General features: G+C 41.3%; 1 protein-coding gene across 4 annotated transcripts in view; it reads left to right on the forward strand.

Annotated features, from left to right (window-relative positions):
- Positions 1–22,486, forward strand: part of ARFGAP3 (ARF GTPase activating protein 3) — an 80,772-nt gene extending 58,286 nt beyond the window's left edge. Inside the window, exons 13-17 of one of the 4 annotated variants that reach the window (XM_074936948.1) lie at positions 4,970–5,107; positions 6,498–6,621; positions 6,865–6,955; positions 20,504–20,625; positions 21,337–22,484. In XM_074936948.1, coding sequence (XP_074793049.1) covers positions 4,970–5,107; positions 6,498–6,621; positions 6,865–6,955; positions 20,504–20,625; positions 21,337–21,354 — 493 coding nt within the window. In that variant the 3' untranslated portion in view covers positions 21,355–22,484. Of the gene's footprint in view, positions 1–4,969; positions 5,108–6,497; positions 6,622–6,864; positions 6,956–20,503; positions 20,626–21,336 lie in introns of all 4 variants that reach the window. The other 3 variants (XM_074936955.1, XM_074936940.1, XM_074936954.1) reach the window with 3 other exon arrangements.
- Positions 22,487–23,965: the final 1,479 nt, after the last annotated feature.

Below are 23,965 nucleotides of genomic sequence, written 5' to 3' on the forward strand. Positions count from 1 at the left end.
AAAGTCTGACACTAGAATGCTGAGATTGGTTGGAATAAATCTAATTATATATCTGTGTTGTCAAACATGGAAAACTTACAAATATTTCAGATGTATCGCTTTCATATATTGGTAAGCTTTCCGATTTGTACACATTTTAAAATATTTTACCATTCAAAAGTACGTTTAAAAAAAAAAAGTAAAGTATTATTACATTTTTTTCAAAGCACGTATTTAGTATGCTAGATACTGCTGTCACTGGAGAGAAAAAAAGAGCAAGTCCTAAAGGCCTTAATTGCTATGAAACAGTTCATAAATTGAGGTAGGAGCAGATAGTGCTTTTATAAATCTTAAATATTGGGTTGCTGCCAAAGAAACAGGAAAAAATAGGCTTTGAAAAATTGTGCCTAGTTACCTGCAGACTGTCAAATTAAAACACAAAGACTTTAACGTCACTTCTTTGTAATGTAATCACTAGTGGTAGAAATGCAGGCATGGTGCCAAATACACTGACAACAATGCTGTAAAATAAAACATGACCCATTTGAATACTTCTGTTTGTCCCATGAAAAGAGCTCTAATTGCTCTCAAATTATTCATTAGTTCCCTGGCAGTCAAATTATGAATTATGGAAGAGGTTTTTATATCTTTGTTCAATAATTAGAAGATAAATCATGACCTAGCTGTTTGTTTTTTGTATTAGTCATGGTAATAGCAAAATTTAATTGAAATTGGTGTACAAACTCTCTCACTTCAAAGAGAATATAGCCAGTCAGTTAGACTTTGAGGTTTCTACAACAGTAAATCTCCTTCGTTTTTAGCTATAGCTATGAAAAAGAGGAAGGTTATTTTAATGTTGTCTTAATATACACCAGAAGACAAAATAATTTAGCTGGAGATCAGGCCGACAATACATATCTGTAATATAAGGGTAAAATCCTTTCAAAAATTGTAGTCTTCAAAAAAGAAACAAATCTAAACAGTTGAAAGTCTAGAAATTAAGTTAAGGTACCAAACAACATGGGCATTCCCTTAGTCTTTTTTGTTTTATTCATTAAATATTTGGCATTCATTGGGAGTTGAGGAGCAGAATACTTTGCACAGTTGTGAAGCTCCACAGGGCAGGAGACTAAGGTTGCAAGGAAATGGGACTTAAGAACTCTGTCATCCTTGGCTCCTCGCTCCCAAGCCAGTCTGAGTCATCTTCTCTCTGTTCTCCCTAATCTTGTTGTTGCAGCCCCTCACTGCTTCACATTGTTCCTTGCGCCCTGTCCCTACCAAGCCTCTAAAAGCTAGAGAATTGGCTGATAGCCTCAGTAGGGAAGAAGAAATGATGGACTTGATGTGGCCTCTACTGTTGCCCACTACAGTTCTTGCAGTTATATGCCTCCCCCTATCCTGGGGGAGCAGGACAGTAGGATGCATATAACTCAGAAGCTGATGTGGTAAACCAGAAGGGCTGCAAGATACTCTGATACTAAGCCCGTGGAGCTTGGAGCTCTGCTGTCACTCTAAACTGGTGGTGGGTAGAAACTTAGAGTTTTGTAGGAGTCACATAGATTAGGAGACGTGGGAGTCAAGCTACTCGTTGGGCTCTGTTGTGCTGCTGAGGATTGCTGCCTTCCCGCAATTTACTTTATATGTGATACCACATTGTAAATCCTAAACGCTAGTCCAACATTTCTCAAATGCGGCCACCTGTGGATTTTTTTTGCATTCATGACAGCCTCCAAAGCATAGGTGGAGATTGGGGACGGGGGCAAAGCAGCACCCCCTCCCTGCAGCGCCTAGCTGTTGCTCCTGAATAGCTGTTACCAAGAGCAGAGAGATGCACTGCTTTGATGTTTGTGCTGGTGCTGAAGCAGGGATCAGCACCCTGTACCACGCAGCCTCCCTGGGGGTTCTGGGAAACACCTCTGGAGACGTGGGGCTGGTGTGCATGGCGCCAGAGGCAACTCTTGTCAGTGGAGGCAGCTGCTCCCCTGGGCAGCTTCCCCACTCCCACCCAGCTGGGACACAGAGAACTTGGGTCTCTGCAGGCCCACCTTCCCCAGAGTGTGCTCTTGCTGAAGGGCTGCGGGAGGCAGGGGCAGAGAGATGGGTTTGTGAGAATGGTCACCAGCAAGAGTTGGCTTCTTACAGTTCTCATCTGTGTTTAGCAATGGTAATCTATACGGCAGAGAATCTGCTCTCTGGTTTAGTTTTTAACATTTCTGAAAACACCTAACTGGTATTCTAATCTCTGCCCTGCAAAATACCCATTATTTTAAGTTTTTTAGAATTAGATGTCAGTGTGAATCCCACTGTAGACGTGTGTGCATACGAGAGAGGGTTGTGGGGTGTTTTTTGGTGTGTCCTCCCCCCCCGCCCCAATAGTAGTGTCTGTTGGGGCCATGCATGTGCCCTGTATCTCCTTGTGCTCCTGTACAAGGGTATAAATGGTAGGGTGATTGTGATCCTACCTCAGTTCCCTCTTACCTGGTGTGACAGCAAGCTAGCACCTGATGATTGTCCGACTTGCTAGCTCTTAGCTCAGGCTAAATTCCTGCACATCTTCAAGAAAACCTTCAGAACTACTTTCAGTCTTCTACATCAACTGCCATGAACTTTTCATCCATCCGAACTGAACTCTGCAGGCAAATTCCCTGTAGGCCACTCCCTGCAGACAGACTCCCAGTACAGGGCTTCTTAAACCTTCAGGCTTTAAGCCCTGTTCATCCTACACGAACATGTAAATAGCAAGGTGTGAGACTAAAGCTCCATCGTTTGGAACAGTCCATACAGGTCTCATCAGACCCTGAGGAGACAAGCTTCAAAGTTCTGCTAGCAGGTCAAGCCAGTTTCATCCAGTGCCCTGTCAAGCAGACAAGTGACCCCAAAGCCTACCACAGGGAAGACTGCTCTGAGTAAAGACCTGGCGCTGAGGGGGCCTGCTCTGAACACAGAGGCAGAGACTGCAAGTAGACCTCTGTGTCTTCCCATAAGGACAGGCACTTCAAAGCCTCTTAAGATAAATCCACCAAGTCATGGACGGTTAGGAGGCTTGGGGAGAAGGAACAGCGTATGGTGCAGCAGAATCCTCCAGCTATGATGATGCAACCCTCTACATCAATACTTGCTGGAGAGGATACGCCTAGACGAGAACTAAGACAGACATTAATGCAGAGACTCATACTGGTACAGATTTTGTTACTGAAAACACGATATACTTCAGTGCAACCCATGGAGGAGCTCTACTCCAGTTCATCATCTCCAGGGCATGCATTCACCTTGTCTTCCAGTGGGATAGCCCTTTCTCCTGAGGTCATTGGTTTCAATTTACTTTATAGAGTTCAGTATCCACCAGCTCATCAAGAAGGGCATTAGACTGTCCAGTACCTAGCAAGCTAGCCAGCCATATTCCTGTTGCATGCCACCGAGGCCCTATTGGGGATACTTGGGCTCACCATTTCAGGCATCCAGAAATTGGTCTCCACCAGATTTGAGGAAGAGGTCATTCCCATCAATGTCCCTGGCCAGACTACCTATGCCAGAATACCAGGGAGAGCCAGATTCAAGGATGGAGCAGCACCAACACTCTGTATCACTGCCAAAGGATCCTTTGTCTTCATCACAGGACAAGGCAGTATTGTTAGCATTGGTACCATCACCGGATGACTTTAAAGCATTCCAGGAGCTCTTTGTGAGGATTGCTGAAATTCTAGAAATTGAGATGTCAGTCATATTTGAGAAATCCTAGAAGCTATTTAACATATTGTCAGCTTGTTCAGCCAGAATTGCTTTCCCTATAATGAAGGACCTGGCCAAGGTCGTGTGGCAGACACTGTTCAGGATAAAGCCCACTGGGAAACAAGTTAAGAGGAGGTACCTCTCACAGGGTTTGAGTTTTTCTATACTCTTCCCAGTCTAGACTCTTTTTAATCATGTTGGTGGTATAAGCAGAGTATTCCCGAAGGACAAGGGCTACAAGGCATGACCTGGTACTCCTGTGCTTGCGTATAGCAGCATGTGGCTAATTGCGGGGTGGGAGGGTCTTAGAGCCTGGGCTCCAGCCCAAGCCCAGAGGTCTACATTGCAATTAAACAGCCCCACTGCCTGAGCCCAAGAGATCTGGCATGGGCCAGCCGCAGGTGTCTGATTACATTTTAGACATACCCTCAGTGGTCAAGATGACCATACAGACAGCAATTGATGCTTCTGATGCCACAGCCACATCTGGATACCAAGTATTGGAAAGCAGTACTTCAGTCTCTGTTTGATACAGCTGAAACTACTCAATCCCACTGTCCAAGGAAGACACTGCTTGCCAGTCACCTTCAGTGGTATCCACGCCGATCACATAGTGAAAGAAGAAATAACAGTTACTTGCCCTACAGTAGTTGTCATTCTTTGACATGTTGTAGTCTGTGTGGATCTCACAACTCACTCTCTGTCCCTGATTTTTTGGAGTCCTCAACAGCAAAAGCTTTGCATTTCAAGCCAACTGAGGGAGGGTTGCTGCTGCTCCACCCTTTGTGTCCTTTCATGGGAGCACAAGGTGGCATAGGGCACACATGTAGACCTGATGGACACTGCTCTTCAAACTCCATTCCTCCCTCAATCCACCTCCCCCTCAAAAAAACCCCACTCCGGTCTTAAGCATGAGCACCTATGATGGGATCCACAGAGATTACATCTCAAAGAGCCACAGTTACTGTAGAGCAAGTAATAGTTCTTTTCATCTCGTACCGGTATTTATATATATATACATTTCACACACATGAGTAATAATTTTGCAGAACCTTCTTAGATGAAGATGTATTCTTCCATAAGGAGAAACACTTACAAAACATATTTAGCTTAAGTTTCAAAACCATTTGTAACCATTTGTAGGAGTTTTGCCTAGTTTAATCTGTTAGCTTTTGCAGTCATTAGTAATTACGGAATAGCTGGAGTGCTTTGAGTTAGTGAAATCGGACATTTTATTCAATACTTTTCTTTTTTCATTCAGGTACTTTGATTCTGCAGAGTTGAGGAGCAGCACTTTTTCTAAATGGGATGACAATTCAGATGCCTTTTGGAAGAAAGAGAGTAGTAACAGAGACACTGACACATTTCTAACTTCAAAAATTACAGACTATGCAGACAGGTATACAGAGATAACTTGTACTAACTTCAGTACAAAGAGCTAAACCTGCTCATTTAATTTATGAGAGTAGTCCTGATGACTTAAATGGTACTGCCTGTGAGACTAAGACTAGCAGGATTTGGCCAAAACTTTGATCATTAGTACTGAGGTTTCCTTACATATGTAGCATGAGTTTCTTCTGTTTCCCTGTGTAATTTTTTGTCATTTATTACTACTTATTACATGTTGACTATTTATTAAGTGTTCAGCATTGTGTACAAGACACAGTCATTCCCCAAAGAGTTTATAATCCAAAAGACATGCACAGAAGAGAAGCTGCAATTTAAGAGGAAGTAAACCTACATTGTTTCTATTTTTTTAGTTTTTTCTATTTTCTGATCCTGCCCATTTTTCTTCTGTAGACCTTCTGCCTCATTCTTTATTTAAGTTGGACACTAAATGAATGAATTAGTGATGCACTTGTACAATTGGGACTAAAATTTATTTAATATATTTACAAGTAACAGATTTATTTTTGTTGTTTTTTTTAAATTGGTCTAAAATAAGTGTTTATTGTTTTCCACAGGGAAATATTTTCAGTTTTATAGTCAACGACAACTGTAGTCTGCAGCCTTCTTTTTCACTTTTGATTTTAAGTTTATTTAAAAGTTAATTTTGCACATCTTCATTTATTGACACCATCTAACCTGCATACTAAATGAATAACCATTCTTAGAAAATAACAGAATGTGATTCTATAACTAAGGACTGTAGCAAAATGCAATCTTAACATTGACATTTCCTGACTTTAGAGTGTTTGTTTGTGAAACCTTGACGTTCTTTTAATGTTATATTTTGTAGAGAATTCAGAATATATTTTAGTTGCCAGTGAGATGTGGAAGGTAATGATGGTTCAAAGGATTATGAACGTCTGTACTACCACTAGACTACGCCTGCTGTAAACAGTCTCTCATTTTGAACATTATTTTTTTACATGTTTGCTTTGGGCAGAGCTTAACATAAATGTGGGTTACAATGTAACTTTTGAATTAATTAATCTAATCCTTGTTGACACCAGTTTTGCTTGCTTTTGAATAAATCTCTTTTGAATTAGTTCTTCTAATTCAAGCCAACAAAACTCATTCAGTTCAAGTTATAGTCAAGTAGTATTTACCTATCTACCTATAAAATTATCACTGAAATATTATGGGTCTGCCACTATATCAATTTTTTAAAGAAAAGTTCTTTATATTTCTTGTTATCCTTGTTTCATATTGACTTGCATTTAAAAAAAATATAAAAAACGAAGTACTTTTTTTTGTTTTCGTTAAAAAGAGATCTTGCTTTCTGTTCAGTCATGTTATACTAGGTATAATTTATAGGCATTAATGCAGTTTTTTTTAACTTTTAGGCCTACATCTCGTCGTAAACCTGAATATGAGCCACCTGTAAGCACAGATGAGGCACAAAAAAAATTTGGCAATGTCAAAGCTATTTCATCAGATATGTATTTTGGAAAGCAAGACCATACTGACGTAAGTACAAAAATTTCTATGCAAAATAAACATATTTTTGGATACTCAAATATTCTGTGATGACTTTAGAAAATTGTGTTACAGTTACTAATAATGGGGAGGGTAGGTAGCTCTGATTGGCTAACGGTCAGAGAGTAGGTTGCCTTTGGGGAGTTTGCAGAGACACATGGATTTTTATCTGTGTAAACGAGCAAGACATGTGAATATACTGTTAGTGATGTTTTATTTTTAATTCTTTTCTAGTATGAAGCTAGGGCTCGTCTAGAGAGACTTTCTGCAAGTTCCTCCATAAGTTCAGCCGACTTGTTTGAAGAGCAAAAGAAGCAACCAGCAGGTATTAAAGGAAGGCAATGAGAAAAACTAAAACTCCATTGTATAAATGTACTAAGAATATTAGTTTCCAGTTGCACTGTGTCAGCAATCTAGCTCTCCCAGTTTCCTACAAGATGAAGTATATATAAACTGCATTCTGTGCTTAGCATTTATTACAATTCACTCACAGAACTAGAGGGGCAAGTTTAATTATAAAAATACAAGGAAACTCACAATTAAGATTTTTATAACCTTCGTGAAGGCAAGTAACTTAATATTATTTGAAGCTGATTTTATGCCATGTGTTTATGCAAACGATAGGCTATGACTTGTAAAGATTAAATCCTTTTATCAATGGGAAATGATAATGTGTACAAAATAAGATTAGGAAGTCAAGTAGTCCAGTATTTTCTGATATCAGGTAGATTTATATGGCACCTTAATCATACTAAATAGATTTTAATCTCTACGTTTGATAAAAGTCATAAACATAAAATCATTATTGAGGGAGTAAAAGCAATCATAAGTGACTCAGGAAGACCCAGAACACTTAGATAGAGTAGTTACTAGATTTGAAATTGTTCTTCCTTAAATGCCTTAGGGCATATGTGTGTTTAACAAGATACTTACTACTAGGCAATATTACTTGCCTAGTTGAGCTTCTGTGAAGAAAGTTATGCAATAGCCCAGTCCATACTATCTCAGCCCTGCCCCGCTTGCATTAGCAAGGTGCAATAGCAGGTGGTGTTAGTCATAGGTAGGGGTTGGGGGAGAAGGCGAGAGAATAAAAGGGAAGGTATTGGATTGGCTGAAATTTAGGCTGGGACACAGTTGCAGCTTTAGTACATGGTCATTCTAGTCCAGTTATGTATTTGACCAGTCAGTAGCATGGCATGAAGCTATAAAAGACAATGAGACATCAGAGCATTTTAGTGCTCTAATTAGTTGGGTTTCAATTCTGAAGCCAGTGGGGAAAGGGAGGTAATTTTTAAAAAAATTGTTTGAAGAATAGTTAAAAATCTATAAGTAATTATAAATATAGTCTAGAAAAGTGAATGATATCCAACATCCCAATTTTACTTTAAAAAACAGCCACACAATTCAGTTTCAATATCTTAGTAAATTGTAGAAAATTTAAAAAAAAATTAATTTGTCTTCATTTTGGCTCCAGTGAAAACACATTTGATATTGCAATGGCCTCACTGAGTAAGGTATGCACTGTTAATTTACTGGCTAATGCAGCAGTGTCACTTAGCACAAATTCCCAAATTGAATTTTAGTCAAAAGCATCTAAATTCAAGCAACTTTGAAGACTCTCTTGATAGGAAGGAAGCCATAGTGACTAACTTAGAACTATGGCAGTTCACTAATATCCTCAGTATAGTGTGTGTATCTGTATGTATGTGTGTGTGTGTGTGTGTGTGTGTATATATATATATATATATATATATATATATATAAATTAAAGGGACACTAGCTTAAAAACCATTTTTCCCCTGAATTTTTAACCTACAGTATTATTGTTAGTTTGTCTACAATTACTGTAGCAATTAGACGGGGAAATTTTTTTTCAGTTTGTTTTTGTGCATTTAACCACACTTTTTGTGGAGACAATTTCATGTTTCCCCCTCTAGTCAGTTCTCTGTGTGGTTTATGTGAGGGTGTTATACAGCAATGGAGAGAGGGGATGGGAAGACAATAGAAAAATATGATTGTAAAACAAGGATTGGGGCAGGTGTACTGTCTGAAACTACTTTTAACTTATACTTTAAAAATAGATTCAAATTCAGGTTGAAGCCATCCCTTTAAATATACTGTCCTTGTTTTAAAATGTCTTGTAGATACCAATATTTGAGTACAGTACAAACTATTACATCTCATGAAGATGCTATAGCATACATGTGCTGTGAGTGCATTCATTACTGACCACTTGAAAAATTCATATGGATTATGGCGCTCAAGGAAGTGCATCAGATAAAGATGAAATTTTGTTGCCAAAGAGGAGAGGCTTTTACAGATTCTTTTTGGCTGGTATCACTAAGAAAATAATAAAAGGAGGAAGATGGAACAAGGTAGTAGCTTCGCCTCTGCCAACAATGGATCCCTTGCCAGGCCCACAGTCTCTGAGGCAGCTTTATTGTAGAAACTTACGCAACAACAAAACAGTTCCTCTACCCACCCTGGGTTACAGTTCCTGGGGAATTTTCCCCTTTTCCTTTCAGGTGCCCATTATCTTCCCTCCCAGGGGACTCTGGCAGTCTTGCTGTGCCCGATTACTGCTTCCCTGAACAGTGCCATCCAGGCTTTTCTACCTGGAGGCCCCTTTTCAGAACAGTTCCTCCCAGGTTCCCACTTCCTCCCCTCCCAGGGGACTCTGGCAGTCCTAGCTCTCCAGGGGTCCCTATTCCCATGGAGCAGGCAGTGTGAGAGCCCTGTGTCTGTGCTCTCTGCCTCTTTCCTGACTGACACACTCAGACTCCCCTTCACTGGGTTTCTCCTTCTCTCTAGTCCCAGGAGCTCTCTTTTAAAGCTCATTTGGGTCAGCAGATGAGGCAGAGTGCACCCTCTTAAAGGGCCAGTATCACCCTGTGATATACTGTAGTGATTTGTACTGCCATTTTTAATTCACATAATAGTCAGTCTGTTACACATGCATCCCTCAACTATGGTGGAGAGGTAGTGTCCTTATCCTTTGAAAATTGCTTAACTTTGAGAAGCACGCAGACAGTGATTCTCTATAAAATGAAGGTAGTATGAAGTTCAGAAATTGGCAACAAAAAAGCTACAGAAATTCTGGAGTCCTTGCCAGAATAAAGCACCCTTTTTTAAACTCAAACATTCACTTTCATGAATAGCACTTAGGGTTTATCGTAAAACACTTTCAAAGTGTTTGTTCTTGTAAAAAAAAATCTCAGGTTAAATGTCTACATCTTTTACAAAACAAAAATAAGAGCTAGGAAAGGCTACAAGAACAGCCTCTAGTGTAATTAATTTCAAAGTTATTGATTGTCAATGGCACTAAATGGTGAAGTTTTACTGACAAAAATGCAAGATGCTTCCCAGAAAGCCATGGGAAAAATTAAGTTGCTTAAGATATTAATTTACGTTATATCTGAATTATTTATATTCTTTGGGATTTTCATTTTTATTCATTTGGTTTTCAAAGTTAGAAGACTAAAGGATATCTGAAGTGACACAGTTCATAAATTTGGTTATGTCTTTGCTACTGTTGTTTCAGATGGGTCTCACAGGTATAAGTGAAACTTGAATCCATATCACAATGTTGGTTTGATTAAAGAATCTGCAGAATTCAGGTCTGGTGATACCACTGTAGAAACAGCCAATGCTGACCTTAACGGCAGTGCAGAAAGCTGATTATTGAAAATGACTTTGCATCTTTCACTGCAAATAAGTTCTGCTATCCTGAACAATTTTTAATATTAAATACCAACCTGCATCACTAGTGTCTTAGAAATTATGGGTGGGAAGATACAATTCAGATTATGGTTGGTCACTAAAACAGCTATAGTGTAGACTTGCCATTAGAGATAATGAGAGCGTAGTTTTAATAGAAAGTTTGGCATCTTTTGCCTTTTGAGAGTCTAAAATAGTGACAAATTCATGCTGAATAAAAGGAGCAAGAATTTTTGCAAGCAGTCAAAATAGTTGTTTTGATTGTGATTGTAGGGAAAAAGCTCTTCTCTTGAGGAAAGAATAAAAAAATTGGAGGGATGATATCTGACCACATTACCCGTAATGGTCTGAAAGTTTCTCTTATAGGACTGCATCTTTTTCCTTACTGCCCATAAGGTATCATTTCACTGTAGTGAAAAAGTGAAAAAAGAGTGTGTTTTGCAGCCATAGGAAAAAGATAAGGAATGATGATGAGGCTTGATCCACAGATCAGGAAATTTGAAATTGCACTTTGGCATATAACTTATTTAATGTGCATTTACCTTATAAGTTACATGCCACAGTAGCAAGCAACTTTGTTTTGTATTTTGAGCCATGTTAGTGTAATGTGAAGCCCATAACTGAAGTACCATAAAAATATTTTTAAAAGCTCTAATTGAGTTTGATATTATTATGCACTGAATTTACAGATTGTTCAAAAGTTTTATGAGTGTTCGCCCACAGTGTTTCTGAAGTATGTTTCTGCCACTCTTTGTTTAATCACTACGAGTCTCAGTGTGGCCTTTTATAACACTTTGGGCCAGACCACTGGGTTGTCTATACCAGCATCAACCCATTAATTTCTGATTGAGCTATCTGATTGTCTTGTTCCTATCACTTCTAACCTTTCCTGTAAAAGAAAGAGTTGAAAAACTATGCCTTTTGAAGAAGCAGAGTTCAGCTGTTTTGTATTGAGCACCATGTGGAGCTGCCAACAACTAGAAAAGTCTTGGAATGGATGTCACATTCTGAGGTGCAGTCCAGACCAATGAAGAATTGTCACATTTTACCATGTAACCCCAAGTGCCTCACAATGACTTGCTACTGTGGTTTTCTGCCTGGGACACTCACAGTCAGCAACAAGTGTGCACTCTATGTATTGGACAACCCTGGAGCCTGCTTAAATACCACAGACTTCTACTGGTCTCTGCCAGTCTTGGTTAACAACTGGTAAGGAAACGCCACACTCTCTCCAGCCCCAGTTTTCCCCCAAAATGTGTGTTCTGAAATGTCCAACCTTATCTTGGAACAACCAGAAGAATGTTAAGGTCCATTGCTCCTTTAAAGAGCCAGTATTCAACAGTTTGTTACTTTAACTGGAGTTAACAAAGAGTTGAGTTTAAACACAGCACTGAACTGGTTGGCATTAAAAATAAAACAAGTTTGGTTACAGAGATAGATCTTAAGTGAGTATAAGAATTAAAGTGAGAAACGGTTACAAGAGAAATCAAGATAAAATGCTTTCTAGTAACTAAAATTTAAGCTAGATTAGGTACAAGGTAAAATCCTCGTCACGTTTCCATCAAGATGGCTGACCAAACTCCTGGATCACGATCTATCCTCCAAAGTCAAAGGGCTGGCACCTTTGTTGTCTTAGGGGAAAGATAGATAACGTGGGGTTCTTCTTCAAGAAGCGCCCGTCTAGGTCGTAAAATTGCTTATATTCCCATCTTTGTTTATCCCTTTTGCCGGTTTTCTTTTGTCTTCCTGTCCTTAATTTTTTTTAATCGGTAAATATTATTTTGTCGCCCCCCCGCAAATGGTGACTGAACAGCAACCTTCACCTCAGGCATGCCTGGTTCCCCTGGCTTTAAACGTTGCCTGACCTGCAGGCTATCTGTTACTGTATCGGATGGTCATGCTGTCTCAGGGAAACCCATATACCACAGAAGTGTACACCCTGCAAGAAATTATCTGCCAGGACACTGAAAGCCAGGGACCTCCAACGAAAACTATTAATGATGGAGAAATCCCTCAGGCCAGCCTCCGACCCAGAGTCCAGGACTACTCCTGGCCAACGGTCTGCAGCAGCAGCCTCAGACAAGGGCTCCACACAGTGTCTAAGGACCCTGCATCTAACAAGGCGATCAAACATCAGTTACAGTCATCTCCTCAGAAAGATCCCCCTAAGAAGAAGCGATCTCCTGGCAAGAAGTCTGCCCCGGTACTGACGTTACCGAGAACCTCTGACGAGAGGCACCAGGAATGTCTGGTATCAAGACATCCCGAGGAGCCAAGGCACTGATACAGCCAGGCTCTCAGGTGCATGAGCTAAAGCTAAGCTCCCTAGCTCGGCACCAACAGTGCCGAAGAACGCCTCGGCACCAGCTAGTGTAATGGTGCCACCTGCTGCATATGCACAGCCTCACAAGACCTCGGCACCAGCAGAGCATACTATGCTGCTATCCACAACACCAAGCTTCCCAGTACTGCAACCCTTCATGGGACAGGCGGACCTGGCAATCTCCTCCATGCTGGGAACACCCCTCTTCGGCACCAACGGTACCCCAGTCAGACCAGGACTGACCTGAATAGGCACTCCGAGCAGATCTGCACCTCCATTATCTAGTGATGAGGATAAAGAGAATGATTCAGGTCTTTATACCCTTTGTAATTCCTCCCTGAAACCAGGACCCTCTCACCAACAACCAACTATGCAAGGACAAAGCTGGCAGGCACAACCATGGATACCACCACCTGTTGTTATGCCACCCAGTTGGCCATAGTAGGACATCTACAGAGCCCAAAATCTTAAACTCCCCAACCTACCAGCATCAAGTGCCCCCCGGTCCCCTTCACTCATGAACCCCCCGCCATTGGAGGCCCAGGAGGAAGAGGGAGAGGAGCCGGAAGAGGATTCTGAAGGCGTCACACTGCCTCCCCCACCCATATTTCATCCTCATCCCCAGATGAAACAATTATGCCACCACTTCCCACCACAGGAGGTGATTTCAAGTCCTTCCAGGACTTATTCAAAAGAGTTACAGAATCCCTGGACATCTCTTTAGCAGAGCTGCCAGAGACTCAGCATAAACTTACTGACATCTTGCAGGCATTCCCATCAGCAAAAATAGCTCTGCCCATTAACACTACTCTAATGGATCCTGCAATGATAACATGGCAGACACTGGCCACTGTCCCACCCTCCTGTAAACGCTTGGACAGAAAATATTATGTACCAGCGAAAGGGGCTGAGTTCTTATTTACTCACCCAACTCCAAATTCACTGGTCGTAGAGGCAGTAAACCAAAGGGGAAAACAGCACCAGTCAGAAACCACCCGTTATGACAAAGACTGGAAAAGGCTTGAGCTCTTTGAACAAAAAGTCTGTTCCTCAGCCTCACTGCAATTTCACATAGCAAACTACTCTGTTAGTGAAATACACCTACAACTTGTTTAATAAAATGACATCTTTTATTGAACAAATGCCAGAGGAGTCAAAGGAGCAATACAAAGCTAACATTGCGGAGGGCTCCTTAATTGCCAAAACAGCACTGCAGGTCTCCCTTGATTCTGCTAACACGGCAGCTCGTTCCATCACCACGTCCGTGGTCATGCGTCGAGCTTCACGGCTCCACCTCTCTGGGCTTCCTAGGGAAGTACAAGTCACAGATGAGGTCCTGCCCTTTGAGGGACAAAAATTATTTGCAGAAACCACAGATCCATCCCTACATACTTTAAAGGACTCAAGAATCACCTAGGTATTTACGTCCCCCCAAACAAGAAAAAACGGCATATTTTTATACCCAGATTCCATCCCACCCCGTACTCCCAACCCGAGACAATATGACTAACGCCGCAAGCAAACACAAGCAAGGCGCAGGCATAACCAGGATCAACCTGCCACATCTCAACCATCAACATCCCATCAATCATTTGAAGTATTGGTCAAGGGCTCAAGACCTCTGTCTTCTCCCATGCCGGATTATCAGATAACATCCACTCTCTTTGGAGACCACCTGCTACCACACTACCCAGTCTGGAACAACATCACTTCAGAAAAATAGGTGCTGGAAATCAGCCAGAAGGGTTACTCTATCCCATTTATTTCTACTCACCCACCCACCCACCTTCCCTATCCTTCTTCAGGGACCCCTCCCACGAGACCGTGTTGCAGCAGGAAATAAACCATCTCCTGTAACTAGGAGCCGTTGAAATAGTACTACTCCAACACAGGGGAACAGGGTTTTATTCCCGTTATTTTCTCACACAGAAAAAGAATGGGGGCTGGAGACGCATTCTGGACCTATGCAAACTCAATAAATTTGTAACGATGCAGCCCTTCAAAATGGTTACCCTAGCAACCATAATTCCAGCATTAGAGAAAGGAGATTTGACCTACAGGATGCCTACTTTCACATCACCATTCATCCAGCACACTGACGATTTCTGCGCTTCACACTAGGCCATCAACATTACCAATATAAAGTACTACCCTTCAGCCTGTCCACAGCCCCATGGGTATTCTCCAAAGTCTTAGCCATCGCCACAGCTTACCTCCGCAGGCTAGGGGTAATGATCTTCCCATACTTGGACGACTGCATCATAAGAGCACCAACACAACAGATAGCAGTACAAACACAAACCACATTAACCCTCTTCACCAACCTAGGGTTTCAAATAAAGGTTCAAAAGTCCACCTTGGTCCCTGACCAACAGCTAAAGTTTATAGGGGCCTATCTCGACTGTCTCGCAGCACAAGCAAGATTATCCCAACAGCGATTCCACAACCTAACCAGGCTGATAACAATCAGACAGCCCCCAAATGTCCGCTAGGGTCTGCTTACAACTTCTTGAGCATATGGCTGCTACAACTTATGTAGTCAAACATGCCCGACTGCATTTGAGATGCCTACAGGCCTGGCTCCACGCCTGCTGAATACCACACAAGCATTCCCTCCACAAACGGCTCACTATACCCCGGAGAGAGGAGGATTCCCTCAAGTGGTGGATACAACTGCAAAACATCTGTTCAGGGGTCACATTCCAACAAAAAGCTCCCACTATAACAATCACCACAGATGGCTCCCTAGTGGGATGGGGAGCCCATCTGGACAACAACCCCATCCAGGGACGCTGGTCCCCAGCAGAAACCAACCTACATATAAACATTCTAGAAAAGTATGCAAACACTTCCTTCCGCTTATCCGCAACAATACCATCCAAGTCCTCACGGACAACACAGCCTGCATGTTTTATATAAACCAACAGGGCAGAGCTCGATCATACCCTTTTTGCATCGAGGCACGCCACCTAGGGCAATGGTGCATATCCAGCAATATAGACATTTCTGCAGCTTACCTGCCAGGACTTCAGAATACCATGGAAGACCATCTGAGCAGACGCTTCTCACAAAGCCATGAGTGGGAGATGGACTACCCAACCCTCGTGACCATATTCAACCAGTGGAGGTTCCCTACTGTAGACTTATTCACAACAGCTCACAATACAAAATGTCCTCAGTATTTCTCCTGAGCGGGGCTCAGGCACCACTCGCTGGGCGATGCCCTCCTCACAATATGGGAAGCACCACTAATGTACGCGTTCCCGCCCGGAACTAAGCCAGGTGTTACACAGAATCAGACAGGACAAGGCCAGGGTCATACTCATTACACCCACATGGTCCAGACAGACGTGGTTCCCATACCTAACACAGATGGCGGTGAAACCTCCTCAAACCCTTCCACAACTTCCTAATACAGGAGGCTGGCCGCATCATTCACCCCAACCTAGCGGTTCTCCGTCTCAAAGCCTGGTTACTCCATGGCTAATGGGGCTGGATCAGGATTACTCTGAAGAGGTTAAAGATATTCTCTTGAATAGTCGCAAACTGAGCACACGCAAGACTTACGCTCATAAGTGGGTAGGTTTCTGCACCTGGTGCGAGGCTCATCATGTGTCTCCTCATTCTACCCCTCTACCCAGAGTCCTGGACTATATATTAGGCCTTAAAAAGGCTGGCCTCTCCAATAGCGCCATAAAGGTACACTTAGCAGCCATCGCCTCACTACAAGTTAAGGTAGATGGAACCACGATCTTTGCTTATCCAACCACTAAACAATTCTTAAACGGCATGACCAACATCTATCCTCCTCTAAAACACCCTACTCCTATATGGGACCTTAACCTCATGCTACACATCCTCATGGGCAAGCCATTCGAACTCCTTGTGACTTGCTCACTGCTACATCCATCAATGAAGGTCTCCTTCCTTATTGCAATCACTTCAGCAAGAACAGGAGCGGACCTAGGGACCCTAATGGCACACCCACCGTATACCACATTCTGTAAAGACAAAGTCATCCTAAGACACCACCCTAAATTTATACCTAAAGTAACCTCTTCATTTCATTTAAAGCAACCCATTTACTTACCTGTGTTTTTTCCGAAACCCCACACCGACACTGGGGAGGCATCCCTTCACACACTCGACGTCCGTAGAGCTCTGGCCTTCTACTTAGAAAGAACAAAGACATTTAGAAAATTGTCCCATCTTTCTTTTGGTCACAGAGCAATCAAAGGGTGAGGCCATCTCTAAACAAAGATTATCTACATGGATTTCTGGCTGTATCCACCTATTCTGTCATCAGAGCAACACCCCTGCTCCACTGGGATTTGTGCGCACTCCACCAGAGCGCTATCCATGTCTGTAGTGTTCCTCAACAACATACCCATCGTAGACATTTGCAGGGCAGCTACCTGGGCTTTGGCCCACACGTTTCCCAAACGTTATGCCTTGGAACTACATTCCTCTGCCGACACTCAGTTTGGACTCTCAGTGCTATCCACTGTTAACAAAAATACTCCGAAGCCCCTCCTTCCATCGAGGGGTACTGCTTCATAGTCACCTAAAGTGGAGCAACCACAGGGATACTCCTCGAAGAGGAAGAGAAGGTTACTCACCTTGTGCAGTAACTGAGGTTCTTTGAGATGGTTGTCCCTGTGGGTGCTCCACTACCCTCCCTTCTCCCCTCTACTTCGGAGTTTCACATTGATTCTGAGGTATTCTGATTCGGAGTTTCACATTGATTCTGGGGTAGAGAAAGAACTGAGGGATGGTTGGCTGCGCATGCTAAGTGGTCACTCGGAGCGGCGTGAGATGGCTTCCGTGCATGCGTGGCCAACCGGGGCACTGCTACTACAAATCTCTGATTACAAGTGCAGGGCGTCAAGACACCTAATATGGAGCACCCACAGGGACAACCATCTCGAAGAGCCTCAGTTATTGCACAAGGGGAGTAACCTTCTCTTTCTTGGTCCCCTTCTCTTTTATAGTCCAATGAATCTTTGAAATGGATTATTCTGAAGGATACCTCCAGCTCAGTCTATTTCCAACCGTGAAGTAGTGTGACAGAATACACTCCTGTATTTACATGCTACCACACTATTGTAATAATCTTTTGTACAAAGTATGCCTTATAAGGTATCATTTGAAAACTCATTATTTGCTGGTCCGTATTGTCCTGTTAAAATATGGATGGAAAGATTGTTTGTGAAGTTATAAGATTCCCCCTATGATGTTATTAACACATGTTCCAAACCCTACAGCCCTGCCCAGGCAGAAGTCAGGTCTGTCCTAAACAAAGGAAGCAATGTGTGCTTGCTTTAATTGCCTTGAAGCAGTAAACAGAGTTATCAAGCAAGAAGGGAAAACAAAGGAAGTTCAAACAGGTGAAAAAAAACATATTCTTGTCTTCCTGGGTCTCAGCTGGAAATATTTTTTTCAAGTGGGGGACTGAAACTATTTAAAAAAAAAAAAAAAAAGGAGGGACAAATGCCCCAAGGGGACACCCCGCCCCTTGCCCACCTCATTCTCCGCACCTGAGAAGACAAAAGGAAACAGCCATTGGACTCTAGGGGAGGGGTTCTGACCTGCGAGTTTGGTCAGTAATCTGCTGGAGCCTGGAGAAAATTTGCTTTGCAACTAAGTTAGTTTTGTAAGTAGATACTAGTGAGAGTTTTCTCTTTATTTTTCTTGTAACCATGTCTAACTTTATACCTCATTACTTATCCTCACTTAAAATCTCTCTTTGTAGTTGTTAAGTTTGCTTTACTGTTTTATCTAATCCAGTGTTTTTAAATTGAAGTGCCTGATAGCTATTTAAGATAATAAACTGGCATATTATTTCTATAAAGGAATAATGGATTTAATATATTTGTACTGGCCAGGACAGGGCTGGGCAGTACAGGACATACATTTCTGGGGGAAGATCTGGGACTGGGGTGTGTTGGGGTCACCCTGCAGTATAACCCAGGCTAGTGAGAGCCCAGGTGTACCTGGCAGGCTGCCATTACACACAGACACTCCAGGTGTGGCTTGCATGCTGGAAGGCTGTTTGTGAGCAGCCCAGGTGGGAGCTACTGTAAGGCACACAAGATTGCAAGATGGGTGACACCACTACTCATTCCCCTCTGGGGTTGTCTGCTAAAATGCAAATTGTTTAGTTCTTCAAGTCATGGTACCTATGTGTATTCCACATGTGGGTGTGCATGCATGCCATGCACCTCAGTCTGGAAGAAGTGTCCGTTGACCCGCACGTACGTGATGCATCCCCTTGTGCTTCAAGCCGAGGGTATAATAGGTACAGTGGGTTGACGCCTCTTTGGTTCCCTCTAATCGCCACACGGCCTGAGTCGGAAACCCCTGTTCTTTCACACTCTTAATTTTATTAAGAGAGTGACCACTCCTTGTTCTGTGTACCTAGTTGCAGATAGTTGTATATTGTCATTTTAGTGATCTATACGTTAGGGTAGTTCTTTCCCTGTTTGGGGAACATTCTCCACCTGGGGACTATGCCCCAGATTCCGTGATTTAAAAATTGTCTCCTGCCCGCACTCATTATCTGTGAGTGACAAACTCCAGAGGTGCCTTTACTACCTCGGCAAGACACACATTGTGGCTTTGCCTCCATAAGTATTTGATGGAGGAAGCCATTTTAGACTGAGGGCATGTTCTGATCCGGGACCGATGGAGCCCCTGGTACAGCGACCATCATTGGCAGTGAGAGCCCCTCTGATCACCCTGTATGCCCCTGGTCTGTTGGTACTGAAGACAAAGGACAAGTACCGACATTAGAGTAAAAAACACTGTCATGAGCATAAAAGCAGATCCCTATCATAGATTGCTCCAAAGCACAGCGTTTCTTCCCCGAGCCAGGCCAAGTTGGGTGAGATATTGTGCGCGGATCCGACTGGACCAATGCCCAAGCTTCCACATGTGGAGAGTAAGGCTAGGTGCAAACGGGATCCAATGGTACCAATAACTGCCATGGTACCCGTGCGTCTGGAACACTCACCCGTGTGTGCCCCCTCCCGCCAGTGCCTCTGCACCTCCTGGATAGGATGGCCCCACTGACACCACCTAGGTCCTCTGACATTTCCAGAGGTGCACCACGGACTACTAGATGCTGTGAGCCTTTCTTGTTGACAGCACTGAAGCTTACAGCCCTGTGGGACCTTAATCTCATCCTCTCCGCCCTCTTGAAGCCCCTCTTTGAACCGTTGGCAACGTGCTCCCTCTCCCACCTCTCAATGAAAGTGACATTCCTGGTAGCCATAACCTCAGCCATGTGGGTAGGTGAGCTAGCCGCCATGATAGCAGATCCCTCCTACACTATATTCCATAGGGACAAGGTATCCCTACGGCATCACCCTAAATTCCTCCCAAAGGTAGTGTCGGAATTCCACCTATACCAGTGCATCCACCTTTGAAGCAAAACACAGCAGCTGTTTAACAACACACAGCAAGGCTAAATAACAGTTTAGGAAAGGAAATTAATAGTATTTGTATCCAATTGAAACTGCAGAGGAATCTTATATGTTGGCATAGTGTAATTGCTCAACTTGGAATGTGGAGTGTATGTTTTTAGAAAATAGCAGATTTGGTAGGAATATGTACAAATTCTCAAATGGAGATTTGAAAATAAAAAGCAAGATGAGTCTGAGTAATTTGATTAATTGTTTTATATCTAAAGGTTACTTTTAATTTTTAGAACTTTAGTTAGTATGGACATTCAGACATTCATGGGGTTGGTGTTCAATGTAGTAGATAATAGCTCTCAAAACGTGCTATTTTTAACATGCAATAGTGATACTGTATTTTTTATTCCCTATATAGGAAGTTACAGTATTGCAAATGTCTTGCCTTCAGCTCCGGATATGGCTCAGTTTAAACAAGGAGTGAAATCAGTGGCTGGAAAACTTTCTGTTCTTGCTAATGGAGTCATGACTTCTATACAGGTTAGTAAATTAGGAAAGTAAGAAATATTAAAAATAACGGGATAGATATTGAAGTCTTGTCATGAGGATTTAGTCACATGATTCCTGTTAACTCCGTAAGGGGGGAAAAAGTTGATTGTTTTTATATAATGTAGCTGAAATGTCAGAGAACTTTCATAACAGATGGTAAAATATTTAAAGCTTTTTATGACTTTCCAATTAATTCACTTTTCTTAGAGAAGTTTCCATGGGTACAGTTGAGACTTAAAAATGACTCAAATGTTCCTTTTCTTATAGTAATTGAACGTGCATTCTATCAAGCATATTTGTTGCTCATTTCCCATTTTAGAGTAACTAGTAGTAATTTAAGTGTTAGGCTTTTGTCTCTGTAATTGACGTGATAGAAAAATGTACCACAGAGTCCCTGGATGGAAGGACCAATATTTTTAAAAATAGACACTGAAACTTAAAATCCTAAATTCATAATTAGGCACCTAAGTAAGAGCCCTGATTTTCAAAAGTACCAAACACCCATCAATTCCCATTGAGCTCAGATTAAATTTTTGAAATTCAAGAGCCCAATATTAAGCTCTTATTTTTGAAAATCTTGGCCAATTTTCTAAATGTGGTGACTTTAAAAATTAAACCTCACTTACTTTTAATGAATATTACCATATTTAATTTATCTTGCTGTGGAAGACATGCCCATGAGTGTTTTGTTCTTTTTTCTAGGATCGATATAATTCTTAACCAGTTGCATATCAACATATTTAAGTACACTAAAGAAGAATTTCTCTCCAGATATGCCAGTGATCACATTGCTGATTGAAATGAAGGCTGCCTTCAGGCTGTAGAATATTTTGCAAGTTGTTTTGCCACTTTTGTTTACCATATTACTTTCTGGTTCTTGGAATTTTCGGACTGTCACTTTATTTTTATGTAGCAAAAACCTTGTAGTAACTTGTTACATCACTTATGCTTTTGTTCCTTTATAGTGTTGTATCTTCCAGTGTCCTTAGTGTTACATACAATGCATCTCTCTCTCCTCCTCCTCCCCTCCCCCCCCTCCCCCAGTTGGCTATGGGGCAGGGAAGAAAAAGGTGGATATAAGGGTGCTTACATGGAAAGATGAGACTTACTGATCTGAATCTCTGCATCTGTAGTCATAAACCTCAGGTGCCACATGTAAACACAGTTTGGTTGCTCACATTTTTGTGTCTTGTAGAAACAAAATCTTAATTTAAAAAAATCATACATTGAAATGGTATTTAGTGTATTATAGCAAAATATAGAACTTGATTTGGACCTTTGCTTGTCATGAAATAGAAATTCTTGAAATTCATGTTGTTCAGCATTAAAATGACAAGGGAATATTACCTTGAGAGCATTATTTCCTCTAGAAAATCTTTTGTTTAGGGTGAGGTATGAAATATATAAATACTCAAAGTAAAAAGGTAACAAACTTAATTTTGTCATGGGATCTATTTATTCATAATTTTGAGAATTATTAAAAAATTGCAATATAGTCTCCTTAAGTGCTCTTAAACAATCAGTATCGTGTACAAAATGGACAAAATTCAAGTATACATAATTATAGGGACAGATAGAGTAGTTTAATTGACTATTTAGTTTTGTTAGGTATTTTTAGAACAATCTTAGTTTTTTTGATAAATTACGAAATATGTGAATAAGAAAATATAGTGGGGCTGTGTTTTAGACAGCCTGGACTTTGCCACTGACAAAGTATTTTGCAAATTTTGTGGATCTAAAAAACCCCCAAAATGAGTTTCCAACTGATTCTGTTCTATAGCTTTATTTCTTAAACAACTCTCAAATTTGTAAACTGCTAATGCCTAATAAAAACCATTGAAATCAGTTGTATTTTTCTTACATACATGTATGCAAGAGGCCAGTCTTTAGTTTCTTAACCCACCATGCATGTTTGGTTTCTATACTAATGCTGTGCTTGCTGTTTGGAATTAGTCTTTAATTAAAATAGAGTGAAGTGGCCATTTCATATCAGTTTGCTATGTTTATAAAGAACACCCACTGATTTGGGGTGGGGGAAGGAACCTACAGTGCTAGTAGCTTTGTATATTAAGATTTTAATCTAGACACATCTGGACACTACATTTCCTATCTAACTAACCGAATTTGATTCAAGTTCTTCTTTAAATTTAATCTTATTTGCTGTTCTGTCTGATGCATCCTGATTTATTAATCCAAAAATCCTTTATTTTTTATAAGAGCTGAACACAGCTGGGCTTTTGTCCTGATTAACTACACAGCTTTACTTTAGTAGACAGTGTCGTTGTTGTTTTTTCAGCCCTGATATCTAGATACAGAAGACTTGAACTGCTTCTCTAAATTCCGCCTCATGTTGTATAAGGAAATGCCATATTTGAAACACCCATGCATAAATATTGGTATTGATGAGGTGTCATTACATGAATGAGGTGATTATTCACAGTCTTGGTTCTATGGGAAGACTGGTATGTATAGAGTGAGGAACGTTTTTTTTTTTCCTCTCATGTGCTCTGTAGAAAGAGCAAATCACAAGTAGAAAAGACTGAGAAATTATAAATAAGGATAAATGTAACCATAACAAATTACAGGTAATGTCTGTTAGACTAAAACCCCTCAGTTATCTTAAAAGCAAACATACCATAGAAGAAAACTGATTTGCATTCTTCCTGATAGTTAAAAAAGCAAAACAAAAAACTGTAATGTTGTGGAGGGAATTATAACAGGGGTGGCCAAATTTACTGTCCCTCTGAGACGCATACAATAATCTTCAGAAGTTTGAGAGCCACAAGACACACACAACCTTTACACGTGCATTTTTAAAAATATTAACATCCTACTTACTAGATCATGGCTAAGTACTGCTAAAGTTAGAGGCCTTGTGGGTCTAGATCCAGCTCTTCAATTAAATTTTTGAACTGTCGATGAGTCTTCCTATTTGAACAGATGAAACTGACAATTTCTAGGATCATTTTTGTAACATTTTCATACTTGAAGTATCTGCCTGTGAGATGTTCATGATGGATGATACAATGAACAGGGAGAAACTCTGGATATTTGGGATCGCTTTTCAAGAGTCTGATAAGTCCTACCTTTTTCCCCCACCGTTGCAGGAGCTCCATCTGTTGCAACACTGAGAAGTTTATCCAGCAGTACGTCAGCATTTGTCAGTGCTTTGTCAAGTGCATTCTTTACGTCAACTCCGCAGGTTGTTTCTTTTAGTGCCACCAAGACCAGCGTTTTTTCTTTCACAATTACATCCACAGAAACACAGTGAACAAATATTGTTTGCTCGTTGTGGTTTATCTTGTATATCTGTGGATTTGTCGACAGCTAG

Source organism: Natator depressus, chromosome 1 (genome assembly GCF_965152275.1).
Source record: "Natator depressus isolate rNatDep1 chromosome 1, rNatDep2.hap1, whole genome shotgun sequence".
In the NCBI taxonomy this organism is placed as follows: Eukaryota; Metazoa; Chordata; order Testudines; family Cheloniidae; genus Natator; species Natator depressus.